Source organism: Nuphar pumila, chromosome 8 (genome assembly GCF_984573655.1).
Source record: "Nuphar pumila chromosome 8, dmNupPumi1.hap1.1, whole genome shotgun sequence".
In the NCBI taxonomy this organism is placed as follows: domain Eukaryota; kingdom Viridiplantae; phylum Streptophyta; class Magnoliopsida; order Nymphaeales; family Nymphaeaceae; genus Nuphar; species Nuphar pumila.
The window spans coordinates 117,134,754-117,155,501 of record NC_143256.1 but is presented as its reverse complement, the minus strand read 5'-3'; the positions used below and the strand labels follow the sequence as shown (position 1 = coordinate 117,155,501).

At 36.2% G+C, this 20,748-nt stretch overlaps 1 protein-coding gene across 2 annotated transcripts in view; it reads right to left on the bottom strand.

Annotated features, from left to right (window-relative positions):
* LOC149830360 (alpha/beta hydrolase family protein) overlaps nt 1-20,748 on the bottom strand; it is a 43,869-nt gene that overhangs the window by 21,044 nt on the left and 2,077 nt on the right. The window contains exons 3-5 of one of the 2 annotated variants that reach the window (XM_090016466.1): nt 17,061-17,145; nt 16,874-16,928; nt 15,914-16,204 (exon numbers count right to left, since the gene is read on the bottom strand). In XM_090016466.1, coding sequence (XP_089872592.1) covers nt 15,914-16,204; nt 16,874-16,928; nt 17,061-17,145 — 431 coding nt within the window. Of the gene's footprint in view, nt 1-15,913; nt 16,205-16,758; nt 16,929-17,060; nt 17,146-20,748 lie in introns of both variants that reach the window. The other variant, XM_090016468.1, reaches the window with a different exon arrangement.

The window sequence follows — 20,748 nt, the reverse complement described above, 5'->3', positions numbered from 1 at the left end:
CCCTTCTTGAGGAAAATTTCAAAAATAAAAACCCGAATTCTCAGAGAACGCTTCCTTTCGTAAATATTTCTCAAAAAGTTCAAAAATCTCTCATTTTCCTTAGTTCTAGAGTTTTATACAAAAAATAAAAAAAAAATTCAAGAAAAGAGCAAAAAAAAATCAAAATCTCAAGAGGATAGGAAAAAAAAAAAAAGAAAGTACAAAAGTTCTTAAAAACCACCTTTTTTTTAAAATCCGTTTTGAAAGAAGCCTCGTTTTGGAAATACTCGAATTGAAGGGTGTCCCTGAAAAAGAGAAAAAAGGAGAGAAAACCCTAAGCCCTCCTCTTTCTGCGAAACCCCCTCTCCCTTTCTCGCGCACTCTCGGCCTCCATTCTCAAAAACCCTCCAGAAGCTTCCCCACCAAACTCTCTCATTTCCTCCATCGCGCACCCTCTCCGTGGCCGCCCATCTCTCCAAACCCATCTTCCTCCTCCACCATCGATGCCTAACGGCCTCCTCTTCTGGAGACCTCTTTTTCCTCTTTAAAAAGGGGCACGAAAGGCCTCTTTTCATCATCCAGCTTCACCCCTTCATCGCTTCACGCATCTTCTGCTTCCCCTTTTTATCTTCTTCTTGCCTTCTCTTTTAAAGAATTCGCCATCTCAGAGCATCAACAATCGGCTTCTGAACCGCGTTTCACCCCACTATTGCCCTTTCCTGCCTCTTTCTTCTTCCCCTCTTCTTCGTTTCACCATTCTTATCGGTGTCAGCTGAAGGAAGTTGATCGAATCATCCCAACAACCAGAGGACGCGCAGAGGAGATCCCTCTCCCTCTTGATCCAACTCAAAGGCTCTCCTCCCTCTTTCAGGATTTCTGCAACCAGCCACAGTAAATACTCTTCTTCCTCTTTTGCTCCTTTGCTTTTTCTTTCCTTTGTTTTGTTTTGGGCCTTCCATTAACGCACCTCGGTGATGTTGAATCGCGCATAGCGATTTCAACCCACCTCGTGCAACAACAATCTGAATGTCTCATATTCCAACACACTTTTCCCTCTTGATTCGTTAGGTTAGCTTTTGCTTTTTAATTGTAAGAGACATTTGATTTCCTTTAGTCGTATTTTATTTTCATTCTTCTTCTCTCTCCTGCTTTTTCCATTTTTTTTCCTTCAATTTGCTTTTTGATTTCTATATTTACATCTGATTTCATATCTCCCCTTTTGATCATCTATTACATTCGATCCCTTGTTTTAATAGCATTAGATCGTTCTTTTTCTTTTCTCAATGCACCCTGTTAGGTACGTTTACTTTTGTGGATTCTCTTATGGATTTGTATTTCGTTTTTGCTACGTTGCATCGTTGTTCCATTGTGTTATTGATTTTCCTTGCATCCCATACTACCTGGTAGAACACTCAGTAATTGCCATCATTTGATTGCCCACAACCAACAATCAAAGAGAGCGTAGCCATTTGAAAATTACCCCCTCTCTGTATCTTCCTTCAAACATTTATGGTGGGACCTTTGTATATCTTGCTTAATTGGTGAGTTAATGTGGGAGCCTTAGCCCCTTTCGCATAAGAAAAGTTGTGGTGCTAAACAAAATCATGACACGAGCCTGCACATGCTGCTATCTCCAAAGCATCAATATCATGAAAGAAAGCTCGGAATGGGAATACCACACATGATCACCAACTTAAGGTTGAAGGAATGATAAGGGCATATAATAAAAGTATGGGTCAGCCAACCTTCAGCCGCACTGAGTTTTACTACAACTGCTGTTTCATATAGGGGCAAATGGATCTTTAATCCTCTTTTCATTATTCAGACTGGGACTAATTCCTTGGCATACTATTCAGCTCCATCAGCATGCTATGTAGATAATTGGTTTTCTTTTGGCTAAGGACAATGGGAGCACTGCAAAAATATATACAACTACTATCTGATAAAAGTTTTCCTCATGGCTGTGAAGAATTTTAATCCTAAGACTGGCGATTCTGCATATATTGTTGGAACAATAGATTTACTTCTTGAGTGTGTGGAATTGTCGTATAGACCAAAAGCTGGAGGCATCAGACTCGGAGGGGATATCCACAATGTACATGGAGACCAATTTCTTGTATAGTTCATTGTCTTCATTACAGAAAGTTCATTTCGTTGATTGCAAGTTAGCTTCCGATCAAACCTGTGCTTCAGATGGTCTATATGCACCTTATCGCATAACAAGCCAAAATTCTTCTGGCAGAGGTCTTTCACTGCCCCACCTTTCACCTTCGCTGTCCAGGTTACATGATGTCTTGATGAATCTAGTACAGACAGGCCCAGCTGAAAGTACTACAGTTGGAGCGAAAGTTCTCAAATCCTCCAATAGCAAGACTACTGGCCATCATGGACGACTATCTGCTGAGAAAATTGAAGATACGCAGGAGAAAGGGAGTACTCAAATGAAATATTTAGAAGTCATCCAGATATTACGTTATATATTTTTTTTAGGCTGGCAGTATAGATTTGCAGGCTGAGGTACTAAATAGGATGCTTAAGATACTTTCTAGTCATATTGATAAATACAAAATATGCTAGCAGTTGTGGATGATGCCTCCTCTCATCCTGAATATGGCAAGGCCTCCCTCTTTCTTGCAAGGAAAGGTTTTGAAGATTTTGGAATATGTTGTGACTGTTGTTATGTCCCTGAACAGGAACTCCTTTCCCTTTGCTGCATGTTGCAGCAAGCTGTAGCAACAGAACTTAAGTATTCAATTCTTTTCCTTTTTGTAAAAACTTTTATCCTTTGATCCTCAGTACAAGAAAATGCTGAGAGAAGTTGGTGTTTCAGAGGTTTTTGGATGATATCAAGCATCATAAGTACCTTTCTGGCATGGAGCCTAATAGATAATGGGGTCTGCTTTCAGGGAAGTTTCAAATATTTGAAGATGAGGGTTAATTTTCCTTAATCCGTTTGAAAATCTCTTGTTTTTTACTACGTGTTGTGACTGCTGAAGTGTGTTATGAACCGATTCAGTTTACATGCGATTATATCATCACAAACATTTTATGATCTTTTAAGCAAATCCAGTTTGGTTTGTGTTGATTATGACGCTGCTGAAGCTTACCCTTGAAATTGTGATTCCACCTTTCTGCATCAATAATGTACCACAAGCAGAAAGTATTCCATATGCTGAAATTATTGAAGCTGGCTCAGCAGGTTATCTTGATTGGTGAAGACCTAGTCTATAACGCAGGTACTTTTGCTGTATTGATCCGGTCGCCATTGCTTTTCACTCCAAAGGTCCAGTTTGAATTACTGAATTTTATGCAAAAGCTTGCTCTGAGTATCTCTTTCAGTCAGGAAGATCTAACCTCCATAGGTTGTGTGGAATTGCTTTCTGGGGACGATCTATCCATTTCTTTTGGATTCATCATCATTACTATCGCATGCTTTGAGAGTTGTGCAGGCACTTGGTACATACAGATTGTCTTCAGCAGAGCTCCAAATCCTGGTTACATACATCCTTCAATCGAAGCATGATAAATTCGGACCACAGCTTCCCTACATTCTCATACAGCCTACCACTCACTGCTGGGTTCCTGTTTTCAACATTTGGATCCAGCAACTCTGGTTCCATGCCCATTCCCCCCCCAAAAGAGAAGATAGACCATCAGGTCATGGTCCTGAGGAGAATACTGTTCCGCCCAAGGAGTAAAATTGGAATAATGGGTGGTTCAATGGGTATGGTTGTTAAGAAGCCAATCAAAACCTCCGTTCTGCAACAAAATCACTATGAACCCAAAGGGGTTCGGATTCCTCCGGTTTGGCATCTAACACTTTCATAATGAAGCTACAAGGAAAATTAGCCTGCGTCCCAGACACAGAAAGAAATTTGATTAGCCCTCATTCTACTGTGGAGCTAGCCGATCAAGTGATGATCATAATTAGAGAGATCTGAGGAAAAGCTGATAAAATTTCAAAGTTATGTTTGTTGTTTCAGTGCACTATATTACCCTGCAATATTCACATCAGCTGACAATTCATCCATAACACTTGGTTGCCTCACACCAACCGGTTCCTTGCTGGTTCTGGTTGCATCAGAGGGAAGTTGCCTCCCATCTATTGTAACAGCGGCCGACCCATTCAATAGTCGCATCACTGCACCTCCTGTAAAACCCCACTTGTTGTTCAGCACTCACTACCTGTAGCTACTGGGATCATCCTGCCAAACGACTGGAAAATCCATTTCCAAATAAGGTTACTCATCTCAGCGACCTGTTTTTTTTTTATGGTAAGTCATACTCTGTCTTTGCATCCTGGTATACAGGTACGTGCTTCTTTATCTTTTGAGTCTAACACATATCTCATCCTCATGTTCTTTTTACCTTTATGAGTATGGATCATTGCAAAGTAGCATACGTATCCCACCTCATGTTTCCACGGCATATCCCCACCTTTCCACTCCCATTTGCACAGTCACCTTTCAAAAGCACTATTTACCTAATGCTTTGATTTCGCAGTAACAGTCATAGCACTAGTTGTAGCTTCATCATAATAGCATATGCATCTTCTGATGTTATATTTATTCATTAAGTTCCTGTTGAGATTTCATATTCTCATTTTTTTTTTCTTTTTCTCTGTCTCATTATGTCAGTTTACGACTCCCTGTCATTGTTAATGGTAATTTTTAACTGTTTGGCCTTAGCTATTAATAGTTCGTTAAATGCAAGTAGGTTGACTTAGTCGATTTAAAATAGTTAGTAATTAGGCATTTAGTATTAGTTCTTTATACTAGTGTTTAATCTTGAGTGCAATAACGTCTGTGTGGGATTAGTAAAAAGTTGTGTATGCCTGTGTGTTAAAAAGTAATCGTGTAGTGCAATTAGTCTAAGTTGTGTTAGTGGTTAGTGTACGTATTAATAGCTAGGACACGTTGGCATCTAAACAGTGGACAAGTCTGTGTTAGTGTTGGTTAACAAAGTGTGTTAATAACAGGTTGTGTTAGTAGTCCGGGTTAGTACAATATGAGTTGGCACATTATAATAACTTTTGTTAGCAGTCTTTGTAGTATACAAGGTCAATTCATTGTTGCGTACGCTGCATATAATAAATGGATAGTAACAGTGAATGTGTGACATTAGTGAATGAACTCGTGTGAGTGATAAATATTGAGAGTTAAGGTATGTTAGCACCTTAGCAGTAAATGTGTGTTAATAGATTTGAGTTAATAGGGCATGAGCTAAAGTTAACAGTCTGTGAGTTAACCTTGTGTGAGTGGTATAATGTGTTAGACAGGAAAACAATATGTAAGTTTGTGTTATCATGTTAGCAATATAAGTTAGAATGGGTCTTAGCACTGCATGAGTCATCCGTCTGTGTCATCAGTCTCTTAGGACAAGCGTGTTAGATTATGAATGTGTGTCAAATGAAGATCGGGTAAATTGCCCTGTGTGGTTAATAATAGCAGTTTATATATGTTAACAGTTTATACGAGTTAGCTTACAAGTTATCATATATTGCTTATTTGGAGCAGAATATCGTATGGTTAGTCTGTGTTTTCAGTATATTAGACAATACGTATACATATAGTTAGCATTATGTTAGTACGGTGTGTTATAACTATTGTTTCACATCTGGGTTCTATATCTGAGTCTTGCAAATAAGTTTAAATTGAGTATTATTGTGTTTTTGCCTGTTGTTAAGAAGTGATAAGATATGTTAATATCCATTCCCTCATAGACAGTTAGGTATCCTCACATACACTCTGGTCTTAATGGAATTTATGAATTTCTCTTTATACTTTGTGTTTTGCTAACCTTGTTTCACCGGAATATATGAAAAGCATTGCTTTATCTTTCTTTTTTAGTTTAAGGATCCTTGATTCTAATTCAATTCAATCCAATGTTGTAATAACCAGATATAATGAGAATTCTTTACATTTCTGGCTTTAGGTAGAATGAATGAGCATCGTAAATATCACTGAATTGCTTGTTTTCATGCATTCTTTTCCTTATTTCTCAAATTCTCACAATGGTGAAACACGAATGGCATGTGCACCATTTTCGTAAGAGGTGATTAATCCTAAGTTGATGATCCACATCAATGGCCATAGTCAGGGTGTGGACAAAACTTAGGATTTTTATCTTTTACGAAATAACATTGGATCCACACTGGATCCGTTTTCAAAATTCATCATATTTTCCTTAAATATCTTTTTCTTTTATTAGAATTTAACTTAAAATTAATTCAAAATATATACCAATTGCCATAGTCAGGGTATATTGAGAGTTAATTTCATTTTAAATTCTATAAAAGCACCAAATGTAATTTATTCTTCACCTGAATTTAAATATAGGTTATTATATAATACATTCAATGACCATAGTCAAGAATGTATTATATCTTCAATCTTATTTTAAATTCATTTGAAGAATGAAATAGCTTTTCAAAATCCAATTTCAAAAATTTAAATTCATTCATCATTTAGGATAGAATTACATCATATTTTCGAAATTTCCTCTTCAAAAACTCCAGGTAATGTAAATACTTTCTTCAAATCTATCTTCAATCCTTATCAAATCCAATTCATTCTTTCAATTTTCAAAATTCTATTTCATTTTTTAAATCTCAAAGTTCAAATCTAACTTTGAGATTTCAAATTCATTTTATATTCAAAATCCAAATCAGATTTCAAAGTTCAATTTGACTTTGAAATTCCAAATTCATTTACATTCAAATACTCCAAATCCAAAGTTCAATTTAACTTTGAGATTCCCTTCATCTTCTAAATTTCAAATTCAAACTTCAAAAATTCAAGTCTAATTTGACTTTGAAATTCATTTGAATATTCAAGATTCAAATTTTAAATTTCATTTTCCAAGTTCGATTCAAAACTTAGAAGTTCTTAAATTCAACAATTTCAAATCCATTTTAGGATCCTGGATTCAACATTCATATCGGATCTCAGACTTCAGATCCAATTCCCCCCTTAGGATCCAGAATCCAACTCTACCTTTGGATCTTAGACTTCAGATCCAATTCCTCTTTAGGATCCAGACTCCAATTTCACTTTGGATCTTAGACTTCAGATCCAATTCCTCTTTAGGATCCAGACTCCAATTTCACTTTGGGTCTTAGACTTCAGATCCAATTCCTCTTTAGGATCCAGAATCCAATTTCACATTGGATCTCAGACTTTAGATCCAAAATCCATCTTAGGATCTAGAGTCCAACTCTACATTTGGATCTCAGATTTCAGATCCACTCCATTTCAGGATCCAGAACCCAAAGTCCATCTTGGATTCTAAATCTCGGATCCCATTCTGTTTAGGGTCCGGAACCCAATTCCAATTCTAGATTTCAATTCTATTTTCGGATCTAATCTGAATTTCTTAAATCCATTTCCATTCTTAAACACCATTTGATTCTCTCAGTCCATTCCAAATTTTCAAAACTTCAAAAATCTAAATTCAATTCTCAAGTATTCATTTCCTTTCCTAAATTCAGGTTCAAATTCAAAGTTCATTTTGACTTTGAAACTTCATTTCCTCTCATTTCAAAGCTTCAAGTCATTCTTTCTCATTTATTCCTCCAACCTTGATTTATTTCAAAGACTTAGAACTTCTCTGATCTATCTCAAAGTTCTAAGTTAGATTCAAACCTTTCTTCACTCCCTCATCAAGTTCATCTCGGAACACTTGGAAATTTTTCAAAACATCTTTCAAAAGAGCATACATCTTTGCATTGCACAAGCATGACTCTCTGTGCATTTAGATCTTTAGGATAAATTCTTAGATAATAGGCAAAGCAAAAGGCATAGATTCGATCCTTGGTTCGATTACCCCTGGTAAAGGCGCCAGGAACGGTCGAACCTCGTACCGACGAGCGAATCCCGTCTCTTCATTTTTCCCGCAAATATTTTTCAAAAACGGAGGCGAGTTAAATTTCTAAATTCCTTTCAAATCAAGGTCAAGTGAAAACCCGCAAAATAGTTCCTCTTATCTCTCTCCTTTCTTTTCTCTTATCTCTTTCTTTTCTATCTTTTATTCTTCTCCCTTCAAAAAGGAGAAAATAAGAGATTGGAAAAGGAAAAGAGAGAATATCAAGAGAGGAAAAATTTTGAGATGATCACACCCATACATCGACATGAAGAAGATCAAACAATCTTTGACTCGACAGACTCTGACTAAAGGGAAAAGCGCTTCGGCAATGTTTTACCAATTGACATGTTTCACACTGAAAAGAAACTGAAGGAGGTATATGAGGAATGACACGACGAAGTTTTGGCACTGGAAGGTGACCCAGATGATGATGCCACAATAGAGGACTTGAGGATGATGTAACAGCAGAATGGACCGAACCCACTGGTTGATGTAGATAATACACGCCACCTTCCTCATAGCCGCCACCAATTCTCTTCCCCGTCAGCAAGTCCTGAAAAGTGCAACCCATAGGATCAAAAATCACCCTACAATTCAGCTCTTTTGCCATTCGACTGACAGATAATAGATTCTATGGAAAAGAAGGAGCATGAAGAACATTTGACAATTGAAGAGTAGGGGAAATAGACATGTTTCCCTGCCCTACAATTGAGGAAGAACTCCCATCAGCAAGAACTACGCCTTTATGATCAGGTACAGGTTTTTAAACTTAAAAAGTTACATGAATTTCCACACAAGTGTCTAGATGCTCCTGAATCAATGATCCACCTACAACCTTGGCCAAATAGGTCATCACCTACCGAGTACGCAACCTTGGCCTCAGGAGAATTCGACGTAGATAGGCATAATGCTAGAAGCTCGTCATATTCGGCCCTGCTAAGAGTAACAATATCAATGAAATAATCTGCATCTGGTTTAGCCACTTGAGCCAAGAGATTAGCGAATGCTTTATAATCTGACGACTCATCGGCTTTCTGCTCCCCTTTTTGTGAATCAGCCATTACCACGACAATTTAATATAAACAATCTTTCACGACAACCAGATATGAGCAGACCAAAATAGTAGTATGCAGGTTCACACACAAAAAAAATAATATTCACGACACTCGGATCTATGATCAAATCTTCAAAAAAATGCAGATCCATGACTATTTGATATAAATATTTCTTCAAGACAACTAGATTTGAACGACCCAAACCAAAATTATGTATGTCCCCGACTAAAATATGGATTTAATCTCTTACCCACTTCACAACTTCAACACAAAACTCATACCTGTATCCGCGACCATTTGATTTTGACCTACACTGATCAGATTTCCACAGATTTTCTCATGTAAAATCTGATTTCAGATTTGGATTTTTAACGCTTGACAGATCCCTGCAACATCTGTTAGATCTGACTCCAAATCTGTGTCACCAGCATCAAGCAAAGAATCAGATCTCCACCTGATCTGATTGTTTCCATGCAAGCTTTCACGACACTTGCAGTAACTTTCCACGCTCACCGCACCACAGTTACGGTCACGACACCAAACAAAGCCATAGTAGAATCCACGAGCGTGATGATCTGATCAAATTTAAGAGACGCTGATCAAATCTGGTTTTCCACACCGATCGACAACTTCCATTGTCTTGTTTAAAACACCACCCACAAACACTTTCATCGACCTAACAGATCTGATTTAGATCACAAAGGGGAAGTTGTGACACGCAACATGAAACCCACAACCACGGCAAGAAGATTATAATCACCCAAAGCTGAACGCAGACTTGAATCATAAAAAAAACTGTGTCATTCAACCTCAGATCGACACCCAGATCTGAACGCATAATTAAAAACTATATCATACCACACCAGATCGACTCCAGGCAGCGACTGCAATCTTGGTTTAATATTTGTTTTTTTTTGTTTGTTTACATACCCGATGACCACGATGCAGAAATCACATGCTTGCATCCATCGACTGGCCTCCACTCTGATGCGTAAACCTAGTTGCTACAGATGAGTTGAGCAACTAGGTAGCTGTGGCCTATTTGAGGAGGAACTTGATCAGATCACACACCCAGATCTGCAACCCTCTTTGATACCATGTTGTAGTCAGCGACAAGGGTTTTCAAGTAAACAAGAGAGAGAGAGAGAGAAGAAGAAGAAGAATAGAAATCGTGTTTTCATATTAGGGTTAATCTCTTCTTAAATAGAGAGTAACCATGAGTCCAAGTTACATAAAGACCCATACCAAATAGACATTAATACGAAAGACCACAAGACCTTTATAAACACGTCTCAACAACGACAATGATTATGAATGGTTATATTACACAATAAACATCAAACAAGTGGAAAAACATGCATATGCATGTCCATAGGTGATCTCATTCAAAGTTAGCATGCATGTAAACATGCATCATAAGAACAGTTGTTGAGATACTATTTCATTGTCCTGCAGAATACCCATTTACATAAATACACTTGTTGGTAGGTTTATTAAATCTATACACATTGTTATAAATTAGCATGTCAGATGACATTAACAAAAAATCTCTTTACAACCAATGATTATAGTAGACAAGAATAAGCAAATCTATAGATTAAGCAAAACGCTTAAGAGGACATGCACATAACAACACAGTGTTAAATTGTAATTCATATATATATATATATATATATATATATATATTTGTAATACTCGCTAGGGGTAAAATAGTCTTTTCACATGTAACACGCATATTCATTTGAATATGCTTTTCTTCTTTTTCTTTTTTTCTTTTTTCTTTTTCTTTTGTTATTATATTATAGGAGGGGTCCACCATAGAGACGTTGGACCCCTCCAACGGTCATATTCCTTAGGTTCCATTTTGTCTATAAATAAGGGGCATTGCCCCGTGTAATTGTCAAGCTTTTTGTAAAGCTCTCTCTCTCAATAATAGATTCTTTTTTTATACCTTTGTGAATTTGTGCTCTTTTGTGAGTGTTATTTTGTGCCTTTGTGCACATATTTTTCGTTGTGAATATAGTGGGTTAATCAAGTCATCTTTGAACTTGATCTTTTTGAAGATATTTTCACATGGTATCAGAGTTAGGTTTATGAGAAGCTAGCGTGTGCGTTGCCGTCATTGTATTTGTTGCCTCGAAAAATATGACTACTAATTTTTCTATTTTGGCATGGAAAGTTCTTGCAAACTTCTCCTTTTGCGTGCTACAAGAATAGCTAAAGAAAAACCCGTTGTGGTGTGTGTTCAATCGTAAAGATTCTTTTCTCTCAAAAAGCTTCTCCATAGCGGAAAAGGATTCACATTTCTCTTTCGGATTCAAACTCAATGGCTCAAACTATCATGTTTGAGCCGGAAATATGAAAGCCTATATCAAGGGAAAAGTGCTATGGGGCTACAATCAAAGGTACGATTTCGAAACCCGAACCTAAAATTACTATAGTTGAAAAAGGAGAAATAAAAGTTCTTAAAGGAGAGGAAAGAGTGAAGGCTTTTGAAGAATACAATAAGAAACATGAAGAATGAGAAATGAAAAATTATAAAATTCTTTCATGATTTTTTTCTACGGTTGGGACTAGGATTAATGCCAATATTTTAAAATTCAAGAAGGCAAATCAAGTTTGAGAATATCTTGAGAGGATGTATACCTCGAGAGATTTATCTCACAAATACTATCTTCAAAAAAGGGATTTAACCCTTCAACAAGGAGAAATGACTATTAGAGAATATTTTGCCGAATTATCATCTATTTGGGATGAACTCACTCTCCTTAAACCAAAGTGAAGTGGAGAAGCCATTGAGCTACAACACAAACAATTAGAAGATCATTTTTTCAATTTCTTGAATGAGCTTAGACCAAATTTGAGCAAATAAGATCTTCTCTTTTGTCTTTTTTCACTTTTCCACCTCTAGAAGATGTTCTCACAAAGGTAAGTGGGGAAGAAACTCGAATAAGAATGAGTAAATCTAATCAAAGTGTTTTAGCTATGCCTTCAACTAAGGATGAAAACGAAGGAGCCTATGCCGTTTCTAAACCGGAAAATAATTTAAAAACCCATAAGCCTCCTCACTTCAACAAATTTCAAAATCAAAATTAAGAAGGGAAGAAGGTGGCCAAAGTGGAAGATGGAACCAAGGAAAGGAGTATGAAAAACTTATGTCATTTTTGTAAAGAACCGGGACATATTAAGCCGGTTTGTCCAAAGTGAAAGAAGAATGTGGCCATGTCTACCATATTTCAACCACACAAGGAGGATAGTCTATCTACTTTCAAGAATGGAGCATTGTCATTGAGTAAAATCATGGAAGCCCTTCAACCTCTCTTCAAATGATCTATTTTCGGTACTGCCATATCAACTTCTTCTTGTCCCGATAAGACTCCTTGACTTTTAGATTCGGGTGCCTCCTTTAATATGACTCCAAATATTTTTGCACTTTTCGAATACACAAAAAATGTATTACCTTCTTTTGTTTCAATCGCAAATGACATTTCTCTTGAAATCAAAGGATTTGAAAACTTTGAAAAACAAGATTCTTTTATCCTCAAAGTTAGATTTATACCAAAATTAAATTTAAACTTACTTTCGGTCTCTCAACTCTCGAACCATGGATGTGATGTTAAGTTTTCATCAAATAAATGTTAGATACAGGCTCGCCAGACCGGGAAGTTGATTGGGGAATGCTCTAGGAAAGAAGATTTATACTACATGGAGTTTCTACTGTCATCAAGCTTTCCTATTTACATTTTGTTAAAGATCTTTGTAAAAATGACTTCACTTGTAATTTTTGTATTTTTTGGAAAAATGAGAAGTTTGACTTTTGAACAAAGATCTATGTTCACAACCAAATCATTTGAACTTGTGCATTCGGATGTATGGGGACCTAACAGAGTTACCAGACGAGGAAGCGGGAGAGGGAAGCGATACGGGAAGCGAGGCACTTTCAAAAATTTAGGAAGCGTGGGACCACTTAGAAGAAAATTCTGAACCGTCTCGAAAGCGAGGGGGAAGCGAAAAAAATGAAAAAATGGGGAAGCAAGGGGGAAGCGTGAGGGAAGTGCGCTTCCCAAAAAAGGGGGATGCTTCCCCTCACGCTTCGAAAGCGCGACGTTTCGCGCTTCCCCTTTTACGTAGGTGCTTCCGGTAACTCTGAGACCGACACCCGTCATATCTAAAGGAGGATTTGCATATTACGTTATTTTTGTTGATGATTACTCTAGATATTGTTGGATATATTTTCTTAAGCATAAACATGAGGTTTTTTCATCTTTTAAGACATTATATTTTGATTAAAAATCAATTTAATGGTAACTTAAAAATTCTTAGAACTGATTCCGAACGTGAATATCTTTCAAATGAATTAAAAAATTATCTTGAAACCAATGAAATTGTCCATAAAAAATCTTATCCCAAAACACTTCAACAAAATGGTCAAACCAAAAGAAAACAAAGACATATAATTAAAACCACCAGAACTTTGCATATTTCTTAAAATATTCCTAAAATATTTTGGGCCGAAGCTACTCTTGTATCCGTTTATCTTATAACTTGTCTTCCTTCAAAAAATTTAAATAAGATCTCACCTTTTGAAATTTTATATAAAAAAACTCGACTACAATAGATTGAGAGCTTTTGGATGCAAATGTTTAGTTCTTATCAACAAAAATGATAAACTCTCCCCAAAAGCCATTCATTGTGCATTTCTTGGATATTCCAAAATACAAAAAGTTTTAGATGTTATGATATTAAAAATGATAAATTATATGTTTTTAGAAACGTAACCTTTTTAGAAAATGTTAGTGGTTTTAAAGAATGTGAACCTCATAGAGATAATGTGGATTACTCTTTTTTGTTTGAGTTGTTATCTAGAAATAATGATATTTTCAGTGATGATGAAATCTTATATAATGCTCTTAGTGACGATGAAAATATAGAAGAGAATAGCAATTCTCCTTATCAATCTTTTAAACAACCTACCAAAGTAGGAACATCTATTGATCCAATCATCTATACATATAGAGATAGAAACACTTTTAGAAGTGCGATTGAGAAATATAGTGAAACTAGTGAGCCTACCTTCACAAATAATCTAAATTCTCGTAGGACCGAAAGAGCTAGAAGAATTCCTTCTAGATTTATATCTTATGAATCTTTTTCACCTAAACATAGAGCATGCCTGAGTGTCATTCATTCATATGTGGAACCTAAGTAGAATGAAGGGAAGTCGTGGATAATGAACTTAGAGCTCTTAGAAAGACTAAAACTTAGGAATTTCATGATCTACTTAGTGGAAAGAAGACAATAGGATGTAGGTGGGTTTTTAAGGTCAACACCAAGAGTGATGGGTCTCTTGAAAGGTATAAAGCCCGTTTAGTTGCCAAAAGATATAGTCAAGAATATGGAATAAACTACGATAAACTTTTGCTCTCGTTGCACGTATGGTTACTGTTAAGAGTCTTATTACTATTGCCTTAATTAAAAAATAAAACATATATCAAATGAATATTAAAAATGCCTTTCTAAATGGTGACCTAAATGAAGAAGTCTATATGGATGTTCCTCCAGGTATGGATGTTCCTAAAGGTAAAGTACTTCGTCTGCGGAAAGCTCTTTATGGCTTGAAACAAGCTCCCAAGGCTTGGTATGATCGGTTTAATAACTTGATGATAGAAAATGCAAGAATCGTGATTTTATTACTATATGTTGATGATATGCTAATTACAGTTGATGATGCTAAAAGAATTAAGAGTATCAAATCTATATTAAAAGAAAATTTTGAAATGTTGGACTTAGGATTTTTCACATATTTTTTAGGCATTGAAGTTGTCTAATCTCATAGGGGTTATTTCTTATCTCAAACTAAATTGACATTTGAGATTATTGACAGGTTAGGAATTACAAACGATAAAGTTTGTGAAACCTCTGAGGTGGTAGGAACAAAGTTAAAGATTGATGATAGGGTTATTCTAAAAGATCTCACTCCATACAGACAACTTGTTGGATCTTTGATGTATCTTAGCATCACTAGACCTGATGTTTCACATGTTGTACATGTTGCAAGTCAATTCCAACATTCTTATACATCAGTTCATATGAGTGCAATTCTTCGAATTATCAGATATATAAAGGGATCCATAAATGAGTATTTTGATCTTCATCTTCTGAGTTAAATCTAATTGCTTAAGCTGACTCTGATTGGGGAGGTAATCAAATAACTATCACTCCACCACTGGTTTTTGTGTGTTCATAAGTGAATCTTTAATTTCTTGAAGATGTCATCTACTGGGCTGAATACCGTGTCATGGTACCTATAACCATGGAGATTGTTTGGATTCGCTAGCGGTTGGAAGATATGGGGGTTCATGTTCAAGAACCCACGAAGTTGTGTTGTAATATCAATTGGCTGACTTTTTTACTAAGGCGCCCTGTTCTCCTAGATTCAATTTTTTTCTTGGAAAACTTTTGGTTATTGCACCGTAAATTTGAGGCGGGGTATTAAATTGTAATTCATATATATATATATATATATATATATATATATATATATATATATATATATATATATATATATATTGTAATACCCACTAAGGGTAAAATAGTCTTTTCACATGTAGCATGCATATTTATTTAAATAAGCTTTTCTTTTTTTTCTTTTTCTTTTTTCTTTTTCTATGGGAGCCCCTCCTTGGGTCCCATTTTGTCTATAAACAAGGGGCATTGCCCCATGTAATTGTCAAGCTTTTTGTAAAGTTCTCTCTCTCAATAATAGATTCTTTTTTTATGCCTTTGTGCATTTGTGCTCTTTTGTGAGTGTTATTTTGTACCTTTGTGCACATATTTTCCATTGTGAATATAATGGGTTAATCAAGTCAATATTCGAACTTGATCTTATTGAAGATATTTTCACACACAGATCATACAATTAAGTGAAATCTAAACTATTAACCCAACTGTAATTCACTCCTAATGGTTGAATTTGCTAGATCATGTTGTAAAGTTATCCAACAATAGGAACTTACAGTGGCAGCAACAAAAATAACTGCTTGAGGGTTCTTGGGGACAGGAAAGCGTGTGACATCCGTTAGCGACAGTACTGAACGCATCCGCTCTCGCACTTGCTCATCAGTCATTTCAGCTTGGCGAACTGCATCTTTTCTAAGTGCCTCCCAGGCTGTACCATGCTTCAAAATTCCCTCACAGAAGGCAACGGCTGCTGAATGTGGGGCCAGAAATGGTAGAACAGCTATTGGAGTTGGGTGCAGTGATCCAACCATTGCAGCATGCACTCCCCCTGGCATGGAGTGAAAGCACTAATAACCTGTCAATAAAATATACACGGAATATTGGGGAATGATGGACACCATAGCATGAACTTCTCTCCAAATGAGCATAGTTCCATATTAGATATCAATAATAACAATAATCCAAAAGGTGATGATCATTAAGGTCTACTACAATACATCAGGTATGGTTTTTTCTAGTTTAAAAATTTATTCCTTTTGATTGAGAAATGTCTGCATTTTTTAGCATAAAATACTCACCATCTACATATTTAATGTTCCAAAAAAATTAAGCTATTTAATGACCATATATCCAGCTCATCTTTTAAATATACATATAAAGAAAGATTCTTTGAATACCCAGGAAACTCCAAGAATCCATAAAATTTTCAGAAAAATCAGATCTTTTACAGTTTTAGAAATCAATATCATTACAAGTTCTGAGCAGCAAATAAATTTTAAGTGTTTCATGAAGGTTGTGAACAATTTGTCAGTATGCCATGATCCTGGATCGTTCATGCTGATAAAAAAGGAAGTTAACAGGAGAACCAAGAATGACATGTCCATTAGCTTCAATCCCATACCCATACTGAGACCACAAACACCTGTCTTGCCATATCCAGCCTTGGTCTCCAACCAGTATAGTAAACTGAGTGCTTCCTCAATTGTGACTTTTCCTAATAATAGCAAGTCACTTACACACAAGAGCTTTGCACCATGTTGCAATCTTGGACGCCGCTGTCCATAGAAAGGGCTGCAGCACATTCAGCTTGAATTTCATAATTTATAAAGCACATAACATAGCTGTAAAGCTAGTAAATAGATGTCAACAAAAAGAGCAAGAGGTAGTGTTTGACATGCCAGAAATCACACATGAATAACTAACCTTTCAAGCACCATTGTTGCAATATTTTCTTTCAATAATGGACCTCCTAGACGTAACCTTCTCTCAAATGTATGGTCACCCGTGCCTAACATGGAGATTGAAATTATTATGATAAAAAAAAATATAATTCTCTAAATATAGAATAGAATAACATGATATCAATATCTTGCAGCTTAACAACTTTACATGAACTTTTGCATAAGAAATCCTCATTTATCAGTTCCTTTGAGAGTCAACTACAACAACCACAGAAGCTCAAGAAACTAAATATAGCAGTCCAGTTTCAAAAATTTCTCCCTAGCAGTGTTTCAAAAGGAAACCAGTGCCCGTGAAACTATGCACATGAAAACTTAAGAAACCAATTATAGGAGCTTAATGCTATCCACATTGTTCCCTTTTTCCTCCTCATCTCTAATTTCATCTGCATCAGTATGTTAAATTGAATCTGGATATTCCAAATTCAAAATCTCTAGGTCCTAGATCATAATAGATTCAAGAATACAAGAAGTTGAGTAGAAATATGCATCTGATACATCAAGAGGTCCACTTGGATTAAGTACCATTGAAAGAAAATAACTTTTCTTGATAGGTGTGTGAAAAGCATAATCCTCAGGTTGTAAGGAGAAGAAAAAACTTCTCATTTCATACTTCGCCTTAGGAGTGCTAAAAGGAGAATGAGATGGCCATACAGGAATTTACTGTGTAAAATTTTAATAATTTCTTATTGTGAAAACATCAATAGTTAACATCTTGTGCTATTCTGTATCCACAGCTTTATGTTTCTTATCCTTTTGCTGGCAATATATACATATGCACACAGCGTGTTTATTTTATGAACTTAGGCGTACAATCATGGGCAATAACATCTGAACAGACATGCCTCAAATTCTAGTCACCTATCAAATTGATAGAAGTGGACTAACCATAGTTTAAAAACTCGTCAGGTCAACCCGCTGACTCGGTTGACCCAGCCTGGATCACCCAATCACTGGGTCAAAAACGAGTACAAACTCGTTTTGAACAAAACCCGGCCGAGTCATAGACGAGTCAACCAAGTCATGGGGCGAGTCAGCTGAGTCATGGACGAGTCAGCCGAGTCATGCATATGTATATATTCGTATATAATATATTATATATATAATTACATATATTATATGAAATATAATATAAATATTATGTATATTATATATAAAAATATGATTATACATATATTAATAAAATTATACATTAAATATATTATAAAAATATCATATAATGTATTTTTGTAGAGTTCACAAGATGGCTTTAAAGCTCTTTTATTAATAATATGAAAAGAGAGAACATGACTTTTGCAGAGTTCACAAGATGAACATTTTTTATTCTCTAAAAAGGAACATAAACTAGACTCTGAAAGAAGACCATCAGAGACAAGACTTTCAACGAAACCCCGACTACAATGTCCCAAGCGACTGTGCCAGATATCTGACTTATTACAATGAGATGAATTAAAAACTTCCAATGGAATAAAAGACAAAGACTCTGAAGACGAAGACACTGAAGAATGCTTGGACGACTTCAACTGGAGAACTGAAACTGAGGGAATCTCCTTGAAGACATACATGTTTTCTCGTCGCTCTCCCTTAGCGAACGTCTCTTTCGTTCGTAGATCCTTAACATAAACAGAAGAGAGAGTAAATTCGACTAAAGAATTCATATCGTCAACAAGTTTAGCTACAGAGACAATGTTCTTTTTAATATTAGGAGCAAGAAGAACATTGGACAAGTGAAGTGTGAACTTTGACATAGGAATATGTGCACTGCCGGTATGGCTAATGGAGTGATAAGTTCCATCTCCCGTAACTATACTACTTTTTCTAGATAAGGCAATAAGTGAGATAACTTATCCGCATTACCCGTGACATGTGTTGCAGCACCGGAATCAATGTACCATTCTCTTTGTTCATTTTGCTTGATTGTCATCTATGATAATGTTGATAGCAAAAGTTGTTGCACATCTGTAGATGGCGCTTTCGTGTCCACAGTAGTAGCTGACTTATTCTTAATTTTGTTTATTTTCCCCTTGTTCTGCAGATTAAACCAACAATCAACTTTCACGTGTCCTCTTTTTGTTACATAAGAAGCAAGTGAGCACTCTCCTCTGATTCCCTACATTAAAACCACTTGAAAAATTAGGTGTAGGTAAGATACCACATCTTCCCTGCCCAAAACGTTCGCGGCCTCGGCCTCCTTGATGCCCTCTATTTCCTGAGAGAGTGTTGACGTAATATAAGCAACCAAAGACTAATCACGTTTCCTCCAAACTGTATACTCTGGATTCTTAACAGATTTAGTAATTGTGTCACCCTGCTCATCCTTGGTTTCCTGCAAAATAAGACGTGGTGGTACAGGAACAAAACCATCCAAATGTTCATCCAGATCCTAACTCCATATAAACGGAAGTATTTGTCTCTTCCAGGTCAAGAAATTAAAATGAGTAAGTTTTTCCGTAACGAGCTGATTCAAGAAATTTGCAGAGGGACAGGATGACGAGGAGTAATCCATATCAATGGGACAACGAGTAAGCAAACAATACGAATAAAGAGAAACAAACTGATTTGAGATTACTTAATCAATCAATAGAGCTTCAATAAAACATGTACCTGTGCTATCAATGCCTTGAAAGGAAACCCTCTTTTTTTTTTTTGAATTGACGTGCATATTGTAAACTGTTATAATCTGCCTATAGACGTTGCACAAAAAACACTAATTTGAAAGAATTGAGATTGACGTGCAGATTGTAAACCCCTTTTAAATTGAGATTGACGTGCAGAAGGAAAGAAAAAGAAAAACTGATATGCACGTCTGACAGCAATAAGAAAGAATGAAAAGAAAAACTGATATGCACGTCCAATAATATGGAAACAAAAGTTTCATAACCACAGAAAGAACCTGATATGCACGTCTGACAGCAATAAGAAAGAATGAAAAGAGAAACTGATATGCACGTCCAACAATATGGAAACAAAAGTTTCACAACCACAAAAAGAAAATGAATCAGAGAGGAAGAAGCTGCAGTCGTTTTGTTTTACTAACAGCAGTCGTTGATGTTAAGGAAAGCTACAGATGGTGAAGAGTACTATGAAGAAGAAGGAGATGCAGACGTTAATGATGCAATCGTTAATGATGAGGAGTACTATGAAGAAGAAGAATGAACGAGCATTAGAGTTCAAAGGAAAGAGGAAGAGTAAACAAAGAGACGAATCAAAACCTGCTTCTTCAGATCTCGCTAGAATCAAAACCTCCTTTTTCAGATCTCGCTGAACACGCTTCTGGTAGGGTTCCGCAACCAAGCTCTGATACCATGTGAAAAATCGTGAGGGATCTGTTCAGCCTGCACAGGAAACAGAAAGCAGAGAAAAGGGAGAGAGAGGGACATACACAATGGCTGGGGCGGCTAATGTGTTTCGCACCACCGAGCCCTAATCTCTTATCATTAAAAGGCTTTTACAAATGGAGACTAAAATATTACACCATAACACTTATATTACATAAGTGTCATTAATGAGAAAAACGTCAACTGCATAATTAAAAGAATAGACATACATACGGATCTGGATCCAGATCCAGATCCATGTGCATGTTCTATTTTAACAGAAACCATGTCCTTGGGAAAAGGATCAACAGGAAGCAAAGAAAATGACATTCGATT